At 38.3% G+C, this 26,336-nt stretch overlaps 1 protein-coding gene across 2 annotated transcripts in view; it reads left to right on the forward strand.

Annotated features, from left to right (window-relative positions):
• The window catches only part of Asxl3 (ASXL transcriptional regulator 3), a 149,204-nt gene that overhangs the window by 61,405 nt on the left and 61,463 nt on the right, over window positions 1-26,336 (forward strand). For both annotated transcript variants that reach the window (XM_021151072.1, XM_029471780.1), the window contains 3 exons: window positions 9,682-9,799; window positions 10,887-11,006; window positions 22,566-22,729. In XM_021151072.1, coding sequence (XP_021006731.1) covers window positions 9,682-9,799; window positions 10,887-11,006; window positions 22,566-22,729 — 402 coding nt within the window. The remainder of the gene's footprint in view (window positions 1-9,681; window positions 9,800-10,886; window positions 11,007-22,565; window positions 22,730-26,336) is intronic.

Genomic DNA, 26,336 nt, shown 5'->3' on the forward strand with positions numbered 1-26,336 from the left:
CGGAGATTTCACATGCTTCTACTCACCTTCTCTGTCTCAAACCAGGAAATACTAGAAGGAAGTTGAACATCTTAATATTGAGCTATGTTACTTATCTGTTCTGTATTAATTATTGAAGTTATGGTGCTTCCATCCATATTTAAGGTATTAACAGTGCTTTTTCCTGTGTAGATTCAATCTCCTTTGGATACTTACCATTCATATCATGATTTTTGTGAAGCATTTTTAGATGCTGTAGAGCACAATTGTGATTTGCATTGATATCCCTTTTTAATTTAGGAAATAAAAGATGGAGTGGGTAGGTAAGCCCAAGCAAATGCTCATTCAAGCAGCAAATAGGAAATAGAATGTAGGCAATAAAATACTAAACAGCACAGAACAAAGGGTACAAAATTAGACACTTGTAGCTGTGGCATTTAAGAAGCATAAATGGGATCATAAATGAAATGCATGCTTCCAAAGTGTGTGGTCTGGAGGATGTGCAAACGGTGAGGCCTGCTGGGCATGAATGGGAAGAGACTGATTCCGATGGCTCTGGTGCTTAGTGACAGTTTTTTCTCACTTTCTTTACACCTCTGAACCCTATACAATTATTAATGCTATACAAACTTGACTCAGCAGGGAGTTGCTGGGCACTTTTCTCTCTCGCTCTCTTTCTCTCTCTTTCTTTCTTTCTTTCTTTCTTTCTTTCTTTCTTTCTTTCTTTCTTTCTTTCTTTTTTTCTTTCTTTCTTTCCCTTCCTCCCTCCCTTGCTCCCTCCCTCCTTTATTTCCTTTTCTTCTTTCTTTTCTCTTCTTCTTTCTCTTTCTCTCTCTCTCTCTCTCTCTCTCTCTCTCTCTCTCTCTCTCTCTCTCTCTNCTCTCTCTCTCTCTCTCTCTCTCTCTCTCCCTCTCCCTCTCTCCCTTTCCTTTCCTTTCTTTTCTTTTCCTTTCCTTTCCTTTCCTTTCCTTTCCTCTCCTTTCCTTTCCTTTCCTTTCCTTTCCTTTCTTTCTGTTTTTGTACTGGATCATGCATCCATGAGAAACATAACTTCATTGCATGTAGCTTAAAGCTTGTTTATAGAAGTGTGTCATGTGAGCGTCTCAATTACAGGACAGAGTTGTTTATTCCTTTCTTTTAACTTCTGTCTTGTAACCAAGTAGCAAACTAGTAACCAAGTAGATGCAACTCAATAGAGATCAGATATGCTAATGTTCCTTTAATAACTAATTCATATTGTATATAATATTCAGGAGAATGCACCCTCTACAGAATTTTACCTGGATCCCTGGTTATTGATTGCTGGATGCATTAAGATAGCAGTTAGAAACTTGCCTGAACCAAATGCATTTATGTTATAACTCTAGCAATGTGCACCTTCATTGTTTTTTGCACATTGATGAGTATGATTAGATATAACTTTTATCAATGATTGCCATGCAAACATGTACATATATGCCTATACATGATTTCATGTGTGAATATATGTTCCTTGTGTTTGTATATACACATAAATCATAATCATAGCCCCTAAGCCAGCCAAATCACTTGAATGATGGTTGCATACGCTGATGTTTACATTATGACATATCCTTTAAACTATGAAAACACTCAATGTCCATTTTTGTTTTTCTTTATTGCTGCTGTTTGTGAAAGGGTCTCATACAGTCTGAGCTGAGTTTGAGCTTAGCTGGTAGCTAAGGATGACCTTGACCTCCTCATTCTCCTGCGTCTGTGTCTCACATGTGTCACCATCCCCAGCTATATTGCCTGTTTTTCAAGTAAACCAAGGAATAAAGAATCAGCATAACTTGTACAAGACCATCAAGCCAATGACTCTCAGAGAGGACATTTGAATCTAAAATTGCAGTTTTAGATTCTATCTTCATCATTAATACCTCTTTTTAGCATGGAGTATATCATGCTGCTTTGTAACTGTGGAAAATTTCAAAAACAATTTTATTGGTTATTTTATTTATTTACATTTCAAATGTTATACTCATTCCTAGTTTCCCCTCCCAAAATTCCCTATCCCACCTCCTTCTCCAAGCTTCTATGAGGGTCCTCCCCTACCCACCCATCCACTTCCACCTCACCACCCTAGCATTCACCTATCCTCTGGCATCAAACCTTCATAGGACCAAGGGCCTCCCCTCCCATTGATGCCAGATAAGGCCGTCCTCTGCTACATATGCAGCTGGAGCCACAGATACCTCAATATGTACTCTTTGGTTGGTTGTTCAGCCCCTGGGAGCTTTGGGAGGGTGTGTGTCTGGTTGGTTGATATTGTTGCTCTTCCTGTGGGGTTGCAAACTCCTTCAGCTCCTTCAGTCCTTCCCTTTACTCTTCCATTGGGGTCCCCATGCTCAGTCGATGTTTGGCTGCAAGCATCTACATCTTTATTGGTAAGAATGTTGGCAAGCACTTCTTAGCATCTGCAATAGTGACTGGTTTTGGTGGCTGCATATGGGATGAATCCCCATGTGGGGCAGTCTCTGGATGGTCTGCCCTTCAGTCTCTGCTCTACTCTTTGTCCCTGTATTTCTTTTAGACAGAAGCTATTCTGGGTTAAAATTTTGAGAATGGTGGGTGGCCCCATCCCTCAACTGGGAGCTGTGCCTTACCTCTGAATATGTTCTCTACAGGTTCTCTCTTCCTTTGTGGAGTATTTCAGCTAATGTCATCCCTGTTAGGTCCTGGGAGCATCTTGCTTTCCTGGCATCTGGGACTTTCTGTTGGCTACCCCCAGTTCCCCATCCCCCATTGCTACACACCTCCGATCAATTTCCTGACCCTCTGTACATTTCCCCCATCTCCTCCACACCTGATCCTACCCCCATTTATTCCTCTCCCCTTCCTCTCTTCTTCCCAAGTACATCCCACCCTCTACCTCCCATGATTATTTTGTTCCCCCTTCTAACTAGGACTGAAGCATCCACACTTCTTTTTGGTCTTCCTTCTTCTTAAGCTTCATTGGTCTGTAATTTGAATCATGGGCATTCTGAGCTTTTTTCCTAATATCCACTTATCAGTGAGTACCTATCATGTGTGTTCTTTTGTCCCTGTGTTACCTCAGTCAGGATTATATTTTCTAGTTTCATCCATTTGCCTGTGAATTTCATGAAGTCATGGAAATTTACAGACTTGAGCCTTCTATTACATCAGGAAGGCAACAAAGTATGCTCCCTAGGATACCATTCCCAAAACAGATTGCTTTTGTTACCTGCTTGTATTGGTGGCTCATGCTCAGTTGCATTCACCACTACAAACTTATTACAACTACATTCTCATCCTTGCCCGCTATGGTAAAGCATCTCTGAAACTGCAGTTAGTTTTCCCAGCTTTATTAGAAACCCAGGTGCCAGGGGACTTTATCCATCATCACACATATGTACTAAAAACAGTCCGAATCCTCAGAGGACCCCGGCTTTATTATGTCATTTGCATTATGGTTTAGGTCTTCCTTATAGGCTTTTCAAGAGGATAATGGGATAAAATGCCCTAAAATAGAGTCTGTTCTACCATGATTTGGGAGAGACGATTACCTTATCTCCATGAATATCTATCCACTTCATAAATATTCATGTAAACTTAAAACAATCCCATAACACTACCCAATGTGCTGCTAGTGCCTCCTTGGGTCAGCATGTTCCAATAGCTCTCTGGGTATATGAATATACTTTTAATTTGCTTTTTTAATAAACCTCTTCTGAGAGAGAGAGAGAGAGAGAGAGAGAGAGAGAGAGAGTTCTGATTCAATATAACTATGATAGAAAGTATGTAGAAAGAAGCAAGTGAAAACAAATTCCTAAGAACACAGACACCTTTGCATCACAAATATATAAAAACAATAATTAAAACAAAGTTCTCATAAACAAAGTCAGATATAACATCCCAGGTCTAAGCTCAGACTCTTTGGTACAGGATAGTACTATAGCAAGCATACTTTCTGACCTAAAAACTGCTGATCACAACTGTAGGCTGAACTATAGAGAAGCTGTATTGCCATAGCTATTGGGTAGAACCTTTTCATTTTTCCAAAATATCTGAATTCTTTTTACCTTTAAATCATCACAGGATTAGTTAATGAGATGGACTTAATTTTATGGATAGCATTTTATGTCCTTGAAATTTCATTGTTGTTCTGCATAAGCATTCTCAGAATTGTCTAGTGATTCTTACCTTGTGCCCTGTCTCTTTTCTACTGTGGTATAGTTGGTAAGATCCTAAGACCATGTGGAATGATTATATTTTTGAACTTTTGAAGAAGCTAAGCAAGGATTTTGGAATCTTAACCTGCAGAAGAAAGTGATAGGCAAAAGAAGCGTGTGTTGTGTTCTTGAAGTGGTGTGGTACTGACCATAGCTGCATGATGCTTCTGCTGCTTTGACTTCTCTCAGTCTCCTTAGCATGGTTGTAGATCCTTCACCCTTGGGCCATAGCAGAACAGATGCAGTCTTGATACTTTCTTGTGTTGTGGTGGTGGTAGTAGTTTCCTATCACTGACTTTGACATTTAGTGTTCCAGTCACAGTGCTTGCTGTTGGTCCCTGATGCAGAAAGCTGTCCCCCATGTGTGCTTACATTTCTATTTATTTTAATGTTAGCATTCATTGTCTGTGATATTTTCATATTTTCAATAAAGGGATTACTGTATTCTGCACATTCTTAAGTTACATTGTTGCTGTTGTGTCTCAATTAAAATACAGTGAACATTTATTGTTTAATGTGCCAAGTCAACACAAAAGCTCCTGGTTTTCAGCTTCATTTCATTTGCTCCCATTAGAGTAGAGAGGAGGAGGATCCCTCCCCACTTTTAGAGAGAGAATTGTCTGGAAAGCTTTCTATCTAAAATGAAATATTTATACATAAGTTTTTCCTTTCTTTTTAATAAGAAAACATCACAGTATTTCTCTGTAGAGAAAGCTTGTTCAGTCAGCAATTTCCATTCCCTTTCATAGAAAGACACAGCTATCTTGAAACTGGTATGATATTATTTTTACTTTGTACAGAGACATTTTTATTTAATTTTGTATTTATGTATATTAATATTGTGCCTACATGTATGTATGTGCACCAGTTGTATGTCTCGTGCCCCTGGAGTCCCATATTAGAGTTACAAATGTTTATGTGCCACCATGTAGATCCTGGGAATTGAACCAGCACCTCTGGAAAATGTAACAAATGGTCTTAACCATTGCTGTATCTCTCCAGCCTGTTATGTCACATCTTGACCCAAAAGCATGAAGCAAAGAGAGTAACTAGACACATTACAAGGCATCTAGTGATACACTTCCTCCAGCCAGGCTGCAGCACCCAAGGCTCCCCAACAGTGCCACCAGATGTTGGCCAAGTGTTCAAATGCCTAAGAATAAAATCAGTTCTCATTCAAGCCACTGCACCTCCTATCATTGACACTGTGAGCCAGATGTAGAACTTTGTACATAGCACCAGCTAGAAGGCACATTTAGTGCTAGGCTGTTCTAGACTTGCCGTCTCCTTATTTGTTGAGGTTCTAGCTTTGCTTCCTTCTGGATTTAAAAATGAGAGGATGTAGAGTTGTTCAATAAAATAATCTGCTTGCATTCCAGAGGAGCATCTAGCCTGACAATGAGAGGTACATCATTGGTACTATACTCCTAAAATGGATGTAGACTAAAGATGTAAGACCAAGAAGCAAACACTGAGGTCTGAATCTTGAATATAGATGAATAATTAGGGTCACCCCTGAGCTAATGGAGAACAAAACAATGTCCCCAAGATGTCCCAATGGAAAAGCATTTTCCATCATTTAGAGAACATATATATGTGTGCATACACACACACACACACACACACACACACACACACACACACACATACACACACACACACACACACACACTTATAGGCACCAAAACCAGTTTCCTGATCCCTTTCCCATGATCAATCACATAGATGTATTTTTCAAGTTAAGGGAGATTCATATTTCAATAAATTAAATGAAAAAATAAATTCTATCTTTAGGCTACATCTTCTTTTATTTTTCCTTTTTCCCCCCAAAATTCCAAGAAGCTTGCTCTTTGAGCAAACACTCCTGATTTGAATGAGAACCACCAAGACCTCAGAGGACTGAGTGATCCTGATGAATTTATGGAGACTCTTAGTGCATATCACATGCTGCTGACCTCAAAGCCTCAACTTGGATGGAGTCTGTTCCTTTTTTTTTTTTTTGAAAGATTTATTTATTTATTATATGTAAGTACNGGATGGTTGTGAGCCACCATGTGGTTGCTGGGATTTGAACTCTGGACCTTCGGAAGAGCAGTCGGGTACTCTTACCCACTGAGCCATCTCACCAGCCCCTGTTCCTTTTTTAACACACTATTTAAAACACAAAAGCAAGACTTAAAAATTAATTTGAGTCACACATTGTTAACAGGCGGATTACAAGTCTGAGATCAACCTGGGAAATGTAGTCACACCTTGTATCAAAATATAATCTACAAAGGGGTGGAATGTGGCACAGTATTAATTTGTATAGACTGTGTAGAGGGCCCTGGGTTTAATCCCAAGCACTTACAGAGATAAGCAAACAGGAAATAGATTTGCTGAGGCAGCTTTGGGACCTTCAGTGGAGTATGTTGGTACTTATTCACTTCAATCTCTTCCTCTCTTCTTCTCTTGCATTTCTATATCGCCAATGTTCTTCAGAGAACTGGGAAGAGTTGACACACAGCCAGTTTGAGTTTCTGGCTCTAACATAACTGCAGACACTTACATCCTGATTCTTTACCAAAAGTCAATCTGTGTTTCCCTGCAGGGTATAAATTGTGCCACCAGAGTCCCAAGTGCCGAGTCGATATGAGGCATGGCCAAGTGCTCTTACAGACATCTGAAATATCTAATGATTCAAGATGGAATCAAATTGTTTGATCTTCTTTTGTTAATGTTGTGTTCTGGGTGGAAGGTACCCAGTGTCCACCATCAAATAAACTCTTGCTCCTGGAGAGTAAGTTGGATTCTTCAGGACAGCCACTGATGGGGTCTAAAGAGATGTGTTGTATTTTGTGACATCAGCTCTCCAGTTTATAATCTGATGCTAAAGGAAACAGATGTGATCTCCTCTTTGTTATCTGCCCATCCTAGTGTTGCTTGGAAGTAAATACAATTGTGTGTGTGTGGGGGGGTGTGTGTGGGTGTGTGTTATACAGGGCATGTGCCTGTGTGCATGCATATGAAGGCCAAGGGGAAATGGTTTCCCTAGTGTTCTCTGCTTTCATCCTTTACAAATACATCTCTACCATACAACACTGGGTTATTGGCACGTGTGTGGTCATGACTGGCTTTTTATCGGTGTTAAGGATTCAAACTCAGGTCTTTACACTTGCATAGCAAGTACTCCTACTTACTGAGTCATCCCTCCAGCCCAATAGTTGTTTTGCAAGAGCAGAGCAAACGACCACTTATGCTTCAATTCTACTTAAAACAATTTTGTTTCTTGTGTGGTGGGTATCTAATTTGTGTTGCCTGCAGTACATAGTAGTGCATTTCCTCATTTTTTAAAGTGTTGGGTTGAGAGGTATTGCTCAAACTTACATATTTTTGAAATATTATTTGAATAGACTATTTTAGTATTTTCTTAATTCTTACCTGACAGTACTTCACAGTAGTTAAGGTTTTTATTCTTGTATTTTATAATTTCTACCCAATTGTTAAATCTTTAGTTGTAGCATCCTTTCAGCTCTAGAAACTGGGGGTAAAAGTTTATCATCGCCATCACCATCACCATCACCATCACCATCACCATCACCATCACCATCATCATCAACCACAGATATTAAAAAGAAGCAGGACATCATTGACTTTCTAATTGAAGGTCTAGGCCATTAGTTAGTTGTTTCTTTTGAAGTTAATCAACACTTTCCATAAGCTCGTACTTTCACATGCACCACACACACACACACACAGAGGGGGGGGGAAGGAGAGAGAGAGAGAGAGAGAGAGAGAGAGAGAGAGAGGGAGGGAGAGAGAGAGAGAGGATATCTTAAAAGGTTAATATTTTGCCAGGAGGAATTGAAATTGGTGGTACACGGACTTGTAGAGATTCATTGCTATATTTACTGGCTGCCTTTATTCTTTTATGGAGATTTACACAGTGGGTGAAGAAGGCTTTAGTTATAATTAGAAGCGCTGCTTTGCCTGATTCACTTGTATTGTTAAGTTAATGTCAATAGAGTGCTTTGAGTTCTTATATAAAAGATGAGAAAGATTTATGCAAGTATGTTAGACAATTTATGTCTAATTATATATACACGGCTTGAAGAAAGAGAAAATTCTTAAATACTTTATAGCACATGTGGCCTCATTAAATATAATATTGACAGCAGGCTAACAGTGAGAAGCATGACAGACTATTAATCTTTCTATCTCAGGTTCCTCAGCAGTGCTGGGGACGTCACAAAAACTCTATACATATAAGAATCCTAGCATGTTATCTGTAGTAAATGTATCATTTATAATAAATTCCTCAACTACTCCTTCTGTCATGTAGCTTTAAATTTCATCTGAATTTGCCAGCTCTCCCCTAAACGAGGGTTAGATTTTCATTCCTCTAATTAGATGACTTCTAAATCTTATGGTCAACAAGCCAAACATACAGCTCATAGCCTGTGTAAATAGAATCACACTGTTTCTGACAGCCAAGTAATATGCAGTCAATGCATTATTTTGGAGATTGTAACAACTGTTGCTCAAAGCACATTAATCATATGACTGAGACATTGTAAAATGAGTAGAAAATGCACAGAATCCAGGAATAAAAAGGTTTGAGACAGTCCATGACCAGCCTTTTAACCTTTTGAGGAATGTCAGCATTCTCGCGGCTTCAGGTTTTAATGGTTCTTCCTGTTTCGTGTGCTTAAAACCCTTTTTATTATGGGTAATTTTCTGCATAAAGTGATCCACTAGATAAAACTGTATTTCAAACTTTTAAATACCTTTTATTATATCATCGTCGCCATGGCAGATTCATTTATGAAACACAAAGCATTCCCATTTGAAGAGATTTATTCTTCTATCTATTTTTTTCTTGGATTTGCCCAAACCCCGTCCTGTTCGTGTTCTGAAGGTTAATGCCAAAGTCAAGCAGACAGAAGCCAAGGGCTGCAAGCTTTCCAAGATTAGGACTGATTCCCTTCACAGAAATAAATGATTCCTGCCATGTTCGGTGATTTTGTGCAGCGCTCCCCACGGCTGAGTGAATGCATCAATACAGTAGTTCTTACATGCCTTACATACTGATGACACCCGGTGTTAACTGATTGACTGAGCAGCGCACTGGAGACGAAGCACCTGCGAGAGAATTGCAGACATATATATTTTTATCCTGGTTTCGAAACATTTATTTTACATTTATTTTACTTGGGAGCCCTAGTATCAAGTTCCAACGGCTTTCAAGCCACTCTGCTAAGGTAGAATAAACCACTCTGTGGTGTTTTGTTATCAGAATTAGACCGAAAATGGTCTCAGGCTTAAACCCCTTTGCCAAAGCTCAATTTTATGCTTTTGAGGGAAAATGGACAAAGGTGATTACCAAGAATCCTAACAGATCAGGGGCTCTGTGGAATTGAAGATAGTCATAAGCAAGTGGATCATGTAATTCAATCACCAGAAAACATTGTGGATACGTTTTTATGTTATATTTTATTATCGTGTTTTATAGGCTTTGAGGCAGCAGCAGAAAAGAAGAAATGGAGTCTCAATGATGGTGAACAAGACTGTCCCTCGTGTTGTTTTGACACCATTAAAGGTGTCTGATGAGCAGTCGGATTCGCCTTCAGGTAAAGAGCTATAATATTGTATGCTTGGCCACTGTCTCCCCCAGAGATGACTTCCTCACGAACTGAGAAGGCTTCATGGTTTGCTTTTTTTATTCTTTTTAATCTCTTGAAATTGAAAAGATACTCTCATGTGAGGTTCTGTTTTGTACATATGTACATATATTTATAATGTATATATGTATTCTATATGTGTACCCGCCTTTGTTTCTTTCATTGATTTAAAAACCAGTATTTCCCGGTTACTGTGTTTAAGAAACCAGCCTATTCATCCTGAAATGACTTAATTTGCTAATGTCAGTATGTGTGAGGAAGTGAATGCTGATGCTGGTGCTGGTGCTGGTGCTGGTGCTGGTGCTGGTGCTGGTGCTGATGCTGATGGGTTTGTTTTCCTTGCTTTAGCTTTTCCTTGAACGTTGAACTTGAGTTCTGGACCACATGCTGGTGCTTAACACCATCGAAAGCAGTTTTTCTCTGTGTGTGAGTTTGCTTTTCAGCACTTGCTGCAAAGCCCAGAATCCTTTATGAGTGTTTGTGTTCCTGCAATATTCCTCTCACCTCCATGCAGTGCTGGCCTGCTCTTCTAAATTACCTCCTGTCACTGTGTCAGCTGTGAACTGTTGAATTCATTGTGGATTAGTGTTTGCATTTTCTGTTCCTGTTTCAGCATAAAGCTATTGATTTCTTTTTCTTCTCTCTCTCTCTCTCTCTCTCTCTCTCTCTCTGTCTCTCTCTCTTGAGTGTGCGCTCTCTCATCTCTGATATTGTCTCTGAATGGTATTGTAGTGTTGAAGCTTATTCATGTATTTTTACAAAAGATCCAATTCCTTTATTTAAAAGCTATTCGACCAGTGACTGCATGTCAAACTCTGCTATTAGGCCATCTGCTCTTGCTTTCTCTCCAAGCTGATTGATTTATTGGCCTTTTCTCCTTATATCCAATAAGGGAATCAGATTGTGGGTATGGTAGTATATTAACTCGGGAAAAGATAAAGGAGATTATATCTGTGGTTCTTAAAACAATTTTAGATGTTTCTTGTCAAGGACATGGAGAGAAAGATAATGGCATAATAACTATTTCCTTTTTTAGGATCCGAGTCTAAAAATGGGGAAGCAGACAGTTCAGATAAAGAAATGAAACACGGGCAAAAATCTCCCACTGGAAAACAAACAAGTCAGCACTTAAAACGCTTAAAAACGTCTGGTTTAGGTGAGTACCAGTTCACATTTTAGAGATGTGTGTCTTTAAAAAAAAAAAAAAACAGAACTTTTTCTTTTTAGCATTTAAACAAGGAAAAAGAAAATATCCTTCATTTCTCTAAGAAAAAAAAAATGCTGACTTGGGAACCCTTGTTGTAGTTGAGTCTCAAGCTTATGCTAGAATGTGATAATGTTGGATAAAGCAGAGATAACAAGCAAGACTAACATGAAATGTCTACTCCAGTAATTACCTGTCTAGTTAGGATGCTGTCTGGTGTGCAGTATTGTCTTGTGAACTCCCTTTACTGGAATATTCTACATGAGGGTAGGGTGGGGATAAGGCTCTTAGGAAGGATGCATTGAATTGGAGAATTGGATAATTGGGGCTGCTGCATTGGGGCTGTCCTGCCTTGATTTTTGTCTGAGATACTTGAAATATTCAGTAGTATCTGTCTATAAAACAGAAAGAGTATACAATCTCTAAAAGGTTTGGGAAACACTGTCCAAAAATCTTGCTGTTAACAGTGGATTTTATTCTGAATACTTTGATTTAGTAAGGACCTGCTGGTAGGGTGGGGATAAGGGTATGAGGAAGGATGCATTGAATTAGAGAATGAGTAAAAGTACGAGAATTGAGACAAGCATGACTGTTTCCTGGGCTCACTACTGTAGCTTGCTCACCCATGAACACCTTGTTTAGAGACATGGACCCAATGAGTTCATCTATAAATAGAGATAATGATAATATAACCTATAGCATAGGAATATATGACAGATGGACGAAGTGCATAAGTTTCTCGGTAGCTAAAGTTCCCAGCACAAAAGGATAAGGATCCGAGTTTAGATCTCCAGTGGCTACATTAGGTCTGGTCATGGTTGTGCATGTCTGTAACAATAGAACTGTGGGGTGGAGGGCGAGGATAGAGACAGATACATCAGAAACTTGCTGGTCACCCTGAACTTTTACTGTCCCTGCCACCTCTTTGGCAGTGTAGGATTCTTTATTTGCAGATATTTTTTTTTCTTTTTTGTTAAAGCAGACAATATTTATCTGGTTGATTGTTTGGTTTTGGTACTTTTATTAATTGCCTACTGTATGGTAGGAATTTTGCTAAATGCTAGAACATGCTTTCACTAAAGAGCATTGGAATAGGACTGGTGGATTCTTAGATAAAATGTGTATGGGAAAGAAATAGCAATTTTTAATTTAACTCTTTAATATTGCATGGTTATTTATTTTCCATCATTTCTAAGACTTTTATAGTTATTCTCTCTAACCCCAAATACACCTCTGTGTGTTGGGTAATTACCATACATGCATACACACTGATAGTTTCTCCTGTCTGAGGGTTTTAACTCTTAAAATGAGGATGACTTGTTCAGAATGGCATCTGTGCTATATCTACACACAAGTTATTCATCCAGTCTCATGACCAACCCAGTTATGATTTAAAGATGAGTGATATTTCATTGAGAGGAGTGTGCGAGTCAGGAAGGGTGACCCACCTATGCAATCCCTGCACTCAGGATTGCAAGTCTGGAGCTTTGCCAGGAACTCAACTCTAAATGAGAACCTAGCCATCCATGACTACCTGAACAAGACCATCTCCCCAAACCTAATTATCCATGGCTACATGGCAAGACCATTTCCCCAAATCTAGCCATCCATGACTACCTGACAAGACCATCTCCCCAATCCTAGCCATCCATGACTACATGGCAACACCATCTCCCCAAACCTAGCTATCCATGACTCACCTGACAAGACCATCTCCCCAAACGTAGCCATCCATGACTACCTGACAAGACCATCTCCCTAAACCTAGCCATCCATGACTACCTGGCAAGTCCATCTCCCCAAACCTAGCCATCCATGACTACCTGGCAAGGCCATTTCCCCAAACAATGCAAAGCTGGGTGTGAAAAGAGAAGGACTCTGATCCCAGTACTACTGAAACAGAGGCAGGTAGATCTTTGTGAGTTTGAGGCCAGCCTGAGCTGCATAGTTCATAGTAAGACATTGTCTCAAAATTAACTACTTGGTAATTAATAATCGACTACAACCTCAGGAACTAAATGACATGCAAGGACAGTGTGCCGCCTGAAGGCCCAGAATACTCTTGGCATGCCCAGCTTTGGTCATGCTGTGGTATCAACAGCTCCAGGCCTGGATTTTTGTTATCTGGATCTCATGTGTTATAGTCATTACCTTGAGGTCCACACTGAATTCGTGAGAATCAGAATTGCTTTGATGTTTATTTATTTTTTTATTCTGAGGGTCACCTGAAAGATAGGGTAACAGGAGGCGTCTCTAGATAATCCTGCACACCACGGGCTATCTCACAGGTTCAAACTTAGGCTGGAGTAGTGTTGTAGATGGTTTTCTGGCCTGCAAGGACAAATTAGTAGAAATAATGATGCTGATTTTTAGGAGGAATGCAGAGAGTCAAAGTTCATGTTAATGGATTGGAGGCCAGGTGTGTCAACCCTTGAATGCTAAGACAGGGCATTGTCCTCTACAGAGTTTAAACTTGAGAACTTCATATTCAAGGATCAAAAAATATTCATAATATTTTAACTGACTTTATGATTTCGTGTTGGGCTACATTGAAAGTGCACCTGGACTTCAAGTATCCTCATGTGGACCTTTTACTTGGACTCATCTGGCTAAATCTTGATATAATTTGTGTCACTTAATTCTTTAATTTTTAATTTTTTATTAGATATTTTCTTTATTTACATTTCAAATGCTATCTCGAAAGTTCCCTATACTCTCCCCCAACCCTGTTCCCCTACCCACCCACTCCCACTTCTTGGTCCTAGCATTCCCTTAATTTTATAGAATAAAATGATTTCCATTTTACAGTTAAAAAAATCAGTGTGAAGCCCAGAAAGTAAGAAGGCCCCTCGTAAATATCGCAGCCAAGATACAGGCTAAGGCATGGATGTGTCTAATTTGAACCACTTGTCTTAGTCAGAAAGTGAGCAGCAGATTGTCTAACCTGCATCCAATGTATGTCATTCTCACTGGAGAACAAGCTCCTTGTATATAATATTTAGAGTCTGCCTAAGTGTTAAAGTGCAGGCACTCTGGCTGCATGTGGAAGGAGAGCTAGAATTTCTAAGGACTCTGGGCCAGCCCTCTATCAAACAAAAGAAAAAAGTAGTGGGATTTAAAATGAGTTTGCTAAAGCAAAAACCTGTAAAATGCCAATAGTCGGTGGTGACTGGGAAGGAACTCGGACTGACTAAGGTAGTAAGCAGCTAAATAGTAGCTTATTTTGTGCAAATGAAGTTGACAGTGCTCACCAACCTTTTAATATATGCCAATGATATAAATGAAAAATGGGGAGACATGGAGGAGAAAACCTCCAACCTAACCATCTGCAGACAAACCAGCTCATCCAGTATTTTAAAAATATATTTTAAATTTTTGTCTTATATTTATTAGTTTGTTGGGGGATGGTGGGTATGTGCACACAAGCCATGATGTGCTTGTGGAGGTCAGAGGACAACTTCTAGTAGTTGGTTCTCTTCCAGTTGGTGGTTCCTGGAGCTTGAACTTAGGCCTTTAGGAATGTTGGCAAGCATCCTGACTTGCAGAGTCATTTTCCCAGTTCAGATACTGATTTTTAAAAATATTCCCAAAGAGTCGGGATATTTGGTGCTCTCCTTGTCATGGTGCTGTTGGGTAACTGAGGATAGAGATTGTACTACCCATCCTTGTCGTCACCTTGCACCTTTTGTATAACTTCTGTTTGTCAGCTGCTGTCAGAATACTGGATAAAGGAATGAGTGAGTCTGTCAACTGAACATCTCAACTGACTAAGTCAGTCAGTTGAGATAAAGAAGTAATTTCTGTATGACTTGAGTCTCCCTGGATGAGTCTGTGTCTTTAGAGAAGAGCATTCTTTATGAACCCCAATATGAGTGTATGCAGTAAGAAGATGACAGGTTCCACTGCCCTTCTAATAGATGCCAGCAGGATAAAGGAAAATGAGAAGATGTGAAAGAAAGACCTCAAGACCAAGCATCTTCAGATAAACCGCAGCCCTTCAGATTTTAAGAAGATGTTTCTTAAATTTGTTTACAATTATTTACTTGTTGCATGGTGGTGTATGGATGAACACAAGCTCTCACATGCACAGGGAGGTCAGAGGGGAGGAGTGATTCTCCCCACTTCCCGAAAGCCCTAGGCCAGCCAGCTGGGTGCACTGTATGGCTCTGGCTCTTAATCATTTCTCTCACCTGACTCAGATGCACTTCAGTCTCAGAACTGGTTTGAACTTACTTCACCTTCTCTCAGTAGGGGTGGCATTATACAAGTCCTTATGTGCTGAAACCATTCTAAATTAGAACATATACCATAAGTCTCTTCTAATTTAAATTAGTAATGCTGAAACAAAATGCAGTCAAAATTAGACTTCATAGCATAAGCCTAAATTTCCATTCTCATGACAAGATTTTCCTGGTGGGATAAAGAGTCACTTCTAATTATCTCCCATGTGCTTTCTCTGATTCTGTTGCAATTACATATATATAATTATACATATATATGTATATATATAATTAAATGATAATCGCCCTGTTGAAGGTATGGAATCTAATGAGTTAGCCACATTGCACCCATGCACCTTTTTCTAAGAATTCTGAAGTAAAGGATCCAGTACAGGTCCGGGTGTCACATCCTATTTTCACGGACCCTGGGAGAGGGTTTGGATTACATAATTAGATCACAGTGCCAGCAATAAACAATAGCTATGGGCTTTGACAGTCCTCAATAGTCTTAGCACTTGAGAGAGTTGTGACGTCATTATGGCTACCCACTACTGTTGACACAGCTCTCTTGTTGCGTGACTTTGCTCTTGGCATGGGTTATATATGCGTGAAGACTGTGAGTATTTCTCTGTGAAGTCTCTCTGACCAAATCTGTCTGGGAACATGGTGTAAGTCAGTGCAACTAAAAAGAATAATGGTCGAACTCCTGTTTTCCTGATGATGTTATAGTCAAGACAAAGCAAAGCTATGTTGATTCTTCTGCTATTTCTAAACCAAGCATGGTAGAGAACAGGTGTCTGATATACTTTGAGCTAAGTGTTATCAGTATCTGCAAGAGCTGTTTCAGTGTTGTGGGCCTTGATGCTGATTGGGACAGTTCATGGTAGGCTAACAAATGTCCTTTCCCTGTCTCAGCAAAGGATAAACTCACTTCTAGCCTCTCCTGTGAGTCTTCGGAGACTACTGTAACATGTCAGCTTACTGCCTTGGTACCCATTAAATCAAGTCACTGCATAGTACACTCTCTTGCTGCTTCTTTTGTGTTTCTTTTAGTTAATAAACAATTTCAGAGGCGTTTGGGGTTCACAGGTGAACCAGTGGAAACATTCACCCCCTGACACTTATGCCACCCTCTTCAGCATTGCATGGATCATAGTTGTCTATCACAGGTGGGATCAGTGAAGCTGGGTGTGTGGTTACTGTCCCCCAGTTCTCTCTGGCTGCCCCAAGATGAAATGATGTTCTTCTACCAATATCATATTCTATGGAGTGTGCTCCAGCTGGCCTATCTTACACGTTGGTTTTTATCCTTTCTCTCCTTTGTGTTTCTTAATTTCTGACATCTTCCCCCTAGCTAAAACATAAGTGCTTAAATTCAGGGTCACTGACCTAAACCAGTTTTTAATTGTTCCCTCCTACCCAGTCACACAGTAGGAGTTTAAAACTGTTTGCTAAACAAGCCCAAGCTTTTAGTGGATGTCTCTGAGGGAGTTTTAATAATGTCCTCATTGAGCCCAAAGTCTGGGATTCATTCCAACATTATGTTTTTTGTTTAACTTTTTGTAATAAAGAACTAAAACTCTGCTATTTTAGAAAATGTTCCATATTTTAAAAAATAAATTTATGCAGAAAGTAAAATTGAAAATTGGATAATAATTCTATATCTCATTCAAAATATTATCAGTGTTTTCTGAGGGTTATTTGGCATTGCTTAATACTACCTATTTTTCCAGAGACTATATATACCAAGACTCTATTTTAATTAAAAGTACTAAGTATAAATAATTTTAAGATAAATAAGAAATAGAAGATGTTTTCATTCTTTCATTAAAATTAGATTTTTTTCAGACAATATATCTTGATTATGGTTTTCCCTCCCCCAACTCCTCCAAGATTTCTCTCTGCTCGCCTCTCATAGGAATCCATACCCTCTCTGTTACCAGACAGTTATTTACAGAATTACGATAAAATAAAACAAAACAAATTGCAATTAGGACAAAACATACAAGTGAGTGGAAGAAATAGAGCCAAAGAAAAAGCAGAAGACACACTTGTTCTTACATACTTGTTCTTACACACAGGAACTCCTCAAAACACAAAATCAGAAGCTATAACATGTATGAAAGAGACCATAAGGTTTAAATTTTTTTTCTTTTTGCTCTGTCAAAACCTTATGAGACAAAGAAACTGCCAGTGAGTTTGTTTTGTGTTGGTCATCCACTGCTGGGCATGGAGTCTGGCCTCGAGGGGTTTGTATCTCTGTTGGAGAGAACGGAGTTTTCCTTTTGGAGTGTTTATCAATTAGACATAGCTTGGAAGGAAGGAAGGAAGGAAGGAAGGAAGGAAGGAAGGAAGGAAGGAAGGAAGGAAGGAAGGAAGGGAGGGTTAAACACTGCCTTAAGATTTATCTGTAGTTCCCCAAAGTCATTAGAACTGTGAAAATCTGGGCCATCAAGATGGCTGAGCAAATCAATTAGGCTTTTGCAAAGGATGGTGGCCTGAGTTCAGTCCTGGGAACCCACATACGACAAGGGAAGAACTGACTACTAAAGATTTGGTTATAAGGCCTGTACTTCTTAAACCCTGGCTCCTCATTCAGTGGGTTTGTAGCTCCCCATTAGATTATTCATACAGTTCATTTATATAGGCTTTGTTGGTTTGGAGTTTTTCTTACTCTATTTATGTCACCAATTATAGTGTTTTCTGTAAAACTATACTCTTTGAAAAAGGACCTTTCTCCTCAGAGGCTGTTTTGAGGTTTATTTAGACATAGGATGCACTAGAATTGATTTTGAGTGTGTGTGTTTCCTCCCTGTGTCTTTCTCTTTCTTGGAATATTTGACACCTACTTATTGTGTATGTTCCTCCCAGGAAATATGAGTCCTAAAGCCAGCACACTCCTCCTGATACACAAATGCATATATCAAGGTGGGATGTGGCTGTAGACCTCTTTGAATGCATTACAACAGAGGACTAATTATGAGGACTTGGCTGGACACATGCCTGTGACTTTTATCATGGAATGGACCATCTCGTGTCATCTTACTATGGCTTCACCTGTCTTCTCTGCCTGTCTCTGCTGCCACAACTCTCTAGGCTAAGTGTCTGGGAATTAGGCACTAAAGCGACTTCATACTTTTCCTTCTGTGGGCACTGTAGGGAGATGTTCAGCGCCGGCTTTAATGAGATAAGACAATCATATATAATTGGATTGTTCTTAAGCCAATTAAGAGTACATGTGTAAGGATAATTACAATGGAATTAAATATTCTCTGTAAGAGCAAATGTAGTTAATGTGTTCAGTCTATTCTTGAGAATTATAAAACATAGCTTTGTCTTCGGTGGACAATTTGGACACACATCTTTATTTGATTTAGTCATAAATGACTGTGTGCCACTGGGGATGGTGGTGGTTCCTCCTCCCCTTTTTCTCCTTTCATTAAGAGAGTTCAGGACAAAGGTAGAGTTATCTATAGCTACATTAAATTAGTTATTAAATTATTTATATTTTGTTTCTATGTATGTGAAAGAAAGCTTACTGATAACATTTTCTTTTTGCTTAACTTTGTTTTCTATCTTAAAGTTAACTTAGGAAATTTATAAACTTAACATAGTTTAGGGGATTTGGTTGAGTAGATATAATACTTCTTGCACCAGCCTGAGGACCTGAGTTTGGTTTCCAACACTCACGTTAAAAGCTAGCCATGAAGGCATACACATGCAATCCCAGTTCCCAGAAGCGTCTGTGGGACTCACTGTCATGGAGTCTGGCCAATTACTGATTCCTTTTCCTCATTGAGAGACTCTGTCCTAGAACAATTAGGTGAGAGCAGTCGAGGACTCCCTGCGTCACCTCTAGCTACCCACAGATGCACTTGACCTGCACACATGCACCCACGTACATTCTTACCCCCCCCTACACAGAAATATGTGCATACAACAAATCAGTTTATCTTTATTTAGTGAGGATCAAACATTCAAAATACTCTATTTTTCCTTTAAAAATCTGCTTTTAATTTTATCTGCCCATTAAATGAGATATGTATCAAGAACCATGTCCCTGTTTTTTTTTATTACTATTTATGTATATGCAGTTTCTTCTCAGGAATTCCTGATTTCATTAGCTTAATTTTAAGAAAAAAATATCTTTTTTTATATTGATAGATATCATTGCTCTTTCTAACACATTGATCTCTTCTTATTTTTTAATTAATTAACTCTTTTGTTGAGTTTTTATTCAATGATTGATTTTTTTTAATTCATGACTTGAGCTTTAAACTCATAAATTTTCAAACTTTTTTTCTCTCCCACTCTAAAATAGGAAATTTAATTATTAAATCAGTTGAGAAGCATTTTTATAAACACTGGCATTATTTTACTTTGAATTCTGAAGTACCATGGAGCCCTGGGAACGTCTAAACATATACTAGATATGTGGATGGTTAAACTTTTTCCCTTTGGACAGAAAGATGTGGCGTATGATAATAGATCAGTATTTAGTGAGACTCACTACCCCGTTGTGGTGTAGTCCCTTGGTATTTCTTGAATAACAAATAGCACAATGCCTGCATTTAACAGTTTAGTGCAGTTCCCTGTGTTCAATTTATTGCAAGAGAGTGGGTGTTGCTTTGTGAAAGCTTTCTGTGCTTTTTAATTAAGTTTATAATTTAGGTTTTAGCCACATCGCTTGAGACATCTCCTACCATTGTGAGGATGGTCTATTTTCTTATTTCTCTCAGCTTTATGTTTTGAGGCTGTCTTGTGTATTCAGAAGCTCAGGTCATAATTTCTTACACATGGACTAGATGGTCAGTTTTATTCTTTTTGTTGTTGTTTTAAATCTGTTATTAGTAAATATTTTTCAACTTATCTGGGTGAATTTTTAACTATCTCTTGAAAAGAGTAGATATCTGGACTTTTTCCATTTTAAGTCTAATATAAAATTTTGGTTATGTTGATTGTGATTTTCTTGGTCTTAATTTTAATTTTTCTTTCTTCTTCTTCAATGCCTGCTCTTTGGCTGATATTTCTCTTCTGTGCACTAATTTGGAAATGTGTTTGCTTTGTGCTCTTCTGAGGCTACTTATAGAGTCTTTAAAAATATTATTCTCAGTGACCACATTTTGTTCATATTCTCGTTTCCCATGCACCTTCTTAGATTCATACATGTAATTTATTTCTATGTTGCTTTAACTTCTATTAGTTCTTGACATTATTCTCTACAATTAGCACTTATATAGAAGTAGCCATGATTACACAACTTTTAGTTCACCATTGCTGCTACAGTTTATTCCCTTCTTTGGTAGAAACTCTTAGTCAATAACAACTTGTAGTAGCTTGATGAGCAAGATTTTCTTAGGAATAGAATTTCTCTTTGGGATATTTAAACATTCTTAGATGTTGACATTTGAAAATCCCAGCTAGGATGCAATTTCAAGTTTGTCTTTGTCTTCTCTTGGTCCTGTGAGGATACCACACTGTGTCTGTTACTCATTACAAAGTTTTTACGCATCCTGTCACTGTTCCTGATGATTAGTTCTTGGACAAAATGGCTGCAAAGAATTCTTATTTTTTTGATGTTTGGACAGATTTCAACTCAGATGGAAATTGGAATGAGTACATATCTTTCATGACATTTGGTGTTTTGCTTTAGCTGAGAGCACTTATTTTAAACATATTACCCTCAATGGTTTTAGATATTGCATCTCTGCCGTCCACATTCTTAAACCACCGTAGATGAGCATTCTGACTGTGTATAAGAGTTCCTGTATTTCTTAGTTTTAAATTTATTCCTTGAGAATTTTAATATATGTATCATTGTTTGATTAAATCCATTCAGATCCTTCCATCTACCTTCAATGTGCCCCATACAACATTACTACCACTTCGCCTTCCCAATTCGTAGGCTCTCTTTTAAACCTGTTGGGTATACTTAGTGTTGCCTACGTACATATGGTTCTAAGGCCATCCATGGGAACATTAAAAGCCTATTAATGGTTACAACCATTAAAAGAAAGAAAGCAAAAAGCAAAACAAACAAAACAAACACAAAAACTTTCTTCTCAACAGCCATCAATTGCCAGTAGCTTTTCAGCCCAATCCACAAAACAGAATTCACATGTAGTATTGTCAGTTGTGCTAATCACCTATGGCTGGGTAGTCATAGGTGCTGCTACTATTATTTGCTATATTAACATAATATTAGACTGCCTTCTAAATGCTTGTCTTTATACCCATAGATTATTTCTGTTCTCAACCTCTGTCAGAGAACTTTTTGTAGGCCTGACTAATGCTGAGACTCACAACTGACCAACATTACTTGCATTTTTGTCTTTAGCCTTACTTTTGTTTTTAATCATTTAAAACAATGATCAGCACATTGTTCATTTGTTTTCTGTAAACGACCAGTAAATAAATGGTAGCAGTTTTACACTACCATTCTGCTACAGCTCTTCTCTAAGCATCATGTTACAGAAGTAGAACAGAACAATCGAGAAAGCACTGGGAATGTTGTGTTCTAGCAAAACTTTATTCAGCAGCACAGGCATTGGACTACGAGTAGCTTAGAGACTATAGCACACTGACCTTTGAGTCAAAGTGTACTCTATAATCATAGGTAGCTCAAGTTCCAGACAGTTGTCCTGTTGTAAATATCAGCTGTCAATGCCTAGAGTGTGTTTCCTGTGTTCTGATTGCCAGTTAAGAAGCCTGCACATGGATTGCAGTGGACACCAGAGTGCCTTGAATTGGGGAATGGTTTGGAACAGTATACTTGCCCCTCAGATCTTACATCTGGAATTTTTATCAGTATTTGTTTATTAAATTACCATTCTAAAAATATACCTTGAATGGAAATCTTATAGAACTATCTGTTCTCACTATACTGCCTGAAACGTGGTGGGAACACACAACTGATATTGCTGTCATCTGCTTGTTAAAATTATGAGTCCTAGGCATGAGGATTGCCACAAGTTCATGGCCAGTTTGAATTCAAAGTGAGCTTCAGGCATGCCTGCATTGCAGTGTAAGATTCTGTTGTGGAAAAACAAAACCAATAAAAAAAAAATCCTGGTACTGATTTGACTCAAATAAATATTGATTGAAATATAACTAAGGTAGACATAAACCTTACTAATGAAGATTTTATTTTCTAATTTCTTCTTCAGAAATCATTTTAGAAGTGGTAAAAATAAACACATGACTGGATATATATGTTCAGTGATCACATGTTCACATGTATGTGTTTCTTCACTCTGTAGTAAACTCCTAACCCTTGCTTTATTCATCACAGGACACTTGAAATGGACCAAAGCTGAGGATATTGACATAGAAACCCCTGGCTCTATTCTTGTCAACACTAACCTGAGGGCACTAATCAACAAGCACACCTTTGCCTCCTTCCCTCAGCACTTCCAGCAGTATCTCCTGCTTCTGCTCCCAGAAGTGGACAGGCAGGTAAGTGACTTCCCACCCAGCCCCTACCAGACAGAGCAGTGGCTGGTCCGTTGTCAAGGCGACTGCTCAGAGCAATGTAGTATATAATTTATTTAATCTGTTTAGTGATGGCTGCTGTTGGTTAAGTTCTTTAGTCTGCCAAAATAGAACTATTATTTTTTAAATTCATAGTAATGAGCCTATTCAAAATTCCCATCACAGTACACACTGGTAGAATAAAAACTCACATTGGGAAAGAAAAAGTAGAAATCAAACATTTCACTATCAAATAAATCTTTAAAGTAGCTGCTCCTTTGCCTGGAGGGAATATTGAAATTTGGTAATAAAAAAAGCCAGGGTTTCTGAGAAATTATGTTAATGTTTTTACTCTGATTCTTTCCAAAAGGCATTTAAAATTTATGTTTGCATTTTCTTTCTGCAAGCCTGTCATCAATAATATGATGTCTAAAAATAATCACCTTTTATCTTCCTGGTATAACTACAGATGTCCTAAATATAATTTTAGAAAGCTTTTAAAGTAAAGAAACACAAATAGAGATATGTAAAAGGAGGCATCAATCAACGTCCAAACTGTTCTGTCAGGGAAGAGAAGGGGAAAACTCTTCATATAAACTCTTATTAAATGTCACAAAAATTATTATATGCTATCTTTAAAACATTTTTCTGTAATTCTTTTTTATTGGCATAAAATATTCATTGCTCTGTAATTCATATCTCAGTAAACTCTAAGACAGTGCATTTTTCAGTTCATTGTTCAACTAGCATATGTGTGCTTATGAATTCACATGTTCCAGGTCCATCTGTGAATTGAATTAAGCAGCATTGATTCCATACTTCTGTACCACTCTGCATAATTTTGATAGCTTTCTGAATGGTTTAAATTTCTACTAGCTTCCCCATCTTTTTTATATAAATTTCATTATGGTAACTAATAGTTTGTTAAAATTCTTACATAGCTCTTTAATATATTTATCTTTCCAAAAAGATTAATTTGACTACAGATACATTTCATTGGGGAGTTTGCCACTATCTAACAAAAAAAGTTCATAATCTTTTATGGTAAATCTAATAGGTTTTAGAAGCTTTATGAGTGTAGACAGTAAATTCTTAATCAATGACTATGTCATGAGTGATTAAATACACTCTACTTGGATCATGTACTTTTTACAAATTCCCAAAGCACAGAGAGAAATGGACAAGCTGAGATGGATAAACGCCCACAGTGCTTCTCTAAGCACAGATGCAAATGAAAATATCAGAGACAAATTTAAGATTCTTCCTTTAACCTGCCGATGCAGGCAGAATTGGAATCAAATGGGTAGAAAAATACCAGGAGAAGGGAGATGCAGAATTACAAAAATTGAGAGACTGGTGGGACTTCCTATTACAGGAAGAACAGTAGAAATGATTGTGTAAAGACACCAGGAATGCATTCTGGAAGATTTCTAAGTATCAAATCAGGGTCTGAACTTTTTTCTGGGGTGTAGGCTGTGAAAACTGAGGTCTTTGAGTAGAGTGTAGTCTAGCTTTTAAAGAATTTTCCATGTAATTGACTTTGTTAGATAACATTTCCTTCCACCTCATTCCTAGTTTATACTGACTTATAGAATGATAAAAGTTTGTTTCCTTATGAAATTTTTATACACACGTGTAATATTGCTTATCATATTCATGCCCCTGCCTCTGCCAGATTCTTACCTCGTACTGGTGGGCTTCCTCTTCCCAAAGAGTGTCCCTTCACTGTCATGTCATTTGAAGAACACTGTTTTTTTAAGACAGTAATTTCCCAGTACTGAGAAAGAACCCCAAGCATGCATGGGGAACATGAAAGCAGGAGTCATCAGTATATGATGGTCAGGAAGAATCAGTTCCCAGAGTTTAAGAATGGAGGGTTTGAGAGGGATAGGCACGGAAATTAAAAATGAAAATACAGTCATCATTCTCATCCTCTCCCTCATACTCCTCCTTACTCTTCTTCCTGCTCTTCTTCCTCTTCTTCTCTCTTGCCCTCATCCTTTTCCTCTTCCTCCTAAAATATATATAATTTCAGATTTGCTTCATAACCTTTGAAGGAAGATAAAGGGACTAGCCATGGATAGTGTTTTTATTTGTTTAACTGAGAATTCAAGAGTCAAGAAAAACTCTGGAGATTCATTTAGTGGCATGTACAGTTGTTTTCTACACTTTGACATGCATGTGATTTATCTTGTTTACACTGAGATGCTACATACTCAGTAAGTACTAGTGGAATGAAGAAATAACAAATTGTCCTAGATTTACCCAAGGATGCAGTAACCCAAGAGACCATGGTGTGAGCCTGATATTTTATTCAAACTGCAGCAGCAGTTTCTATTACTCCATTTTTTTTAGCTACTGTAAGAAAGAAATATAAATACATTTGGCACAATACCTATTCTTGAATAACATTTAGCCCTTTGGGAGATTATTTATTCAAGAAATACAGAGCATGCATTGGATGTTGTTTGCTTGATGAATGCAGAAACTGGGAGAGAATCAGTTGTGTGGCTTTCTTTATAATTAGGGAATAAGATTAATGCCTGCATAGGTGCACACTAAATTTAGTAAGATGACTGGGTCGCATAAGTGTCAAAACAGAAGCACAAGGTCCTTTGAAATCATTGCAACTGAAAACAGTCCATCCAAACGCAGCTTTAGAGGTAGCTCTGTAGTGAGGAAGCATTAGGGAGCTAAGCCTGAAAGCACCGGACCGTGCTTTTTAAGTAAAGAGCATCTTTCAGAAAGAACATATGACATTACAAACTGCACACAGGAAGGTCCAGTCCTTCTGTGTGATTAATATCATCTCCAGAGAAATTCTAAGACACTCTGAAGGAGAGCACTTTGCCCAGCAAACTTCAAGACCTGGTTGCAGGCTACACAGACTCTTAGAACTTTGTGTGAACCATTGGGAACCATATAAGATTTTTCAAATGAGAAGCAAAACTCATGTACAATTACTTACTTAGATATTTTAGTGCCTCGACCTAGAGGAGGACAAGAGGGCTAATAAACTAATTGCAATGTGTATTTCCCTTAAGGATCTAGTAGCCCTTTGTGTGACTGACAGGACAGGCAGAAAAGTGAGACAAGGGGGACTGGGCTGCAGACAGCGCAGCTGTGGGGATAAGAGATAGTGGCCTGACCTTGCCCATTAAACTTAGAAACACAGAGGACAGAATTCTATTCATATTTTCACCCTATAATGAGTAGGTTTAAATGGCAGATTGCCTGTGATGTGGGGTTCTTTAAAGCACTTAAAACAACTGAGATTTCATCTTCAGGAATTTGGAAGGACCAAATTGGCTTTGTCAGCATTTGGAAGAGAGAAATCTGCCTTCTCCTCTTCTTTCTTTCTTTCTTTCTTTCTTTCTTTCTTTCTTTCTTTCTTTCTTTCTTTCTTTCTTTCTTTCTTTCTTCTGATCTCCCTCTCCTTCTCTCCTTTCTCTTCTAAACCAATTGGGCTTTACACTGTCCACTGGGAGGCTAATGTACAGGTGACTTGATACAAGCTGCCTAAGGTACTGCTGTCTGAGTATAGCTAATAAGTTTCCAGATTGCTGCAACCACCAGTTTCCTGGCCTAACAG

This window comes from Mus caroli, chromosome 18 (assembly GCF_900094665.2).
Source record: "Mus caroli chromosome 18, CAROLI_EIJ_v1.1, whole genome shotgun sequence".
NCBI lineage: Eukaryota > Metazoa > Chordata > Mammalia > Rodentia > Muridae > Mus > Mus caroli.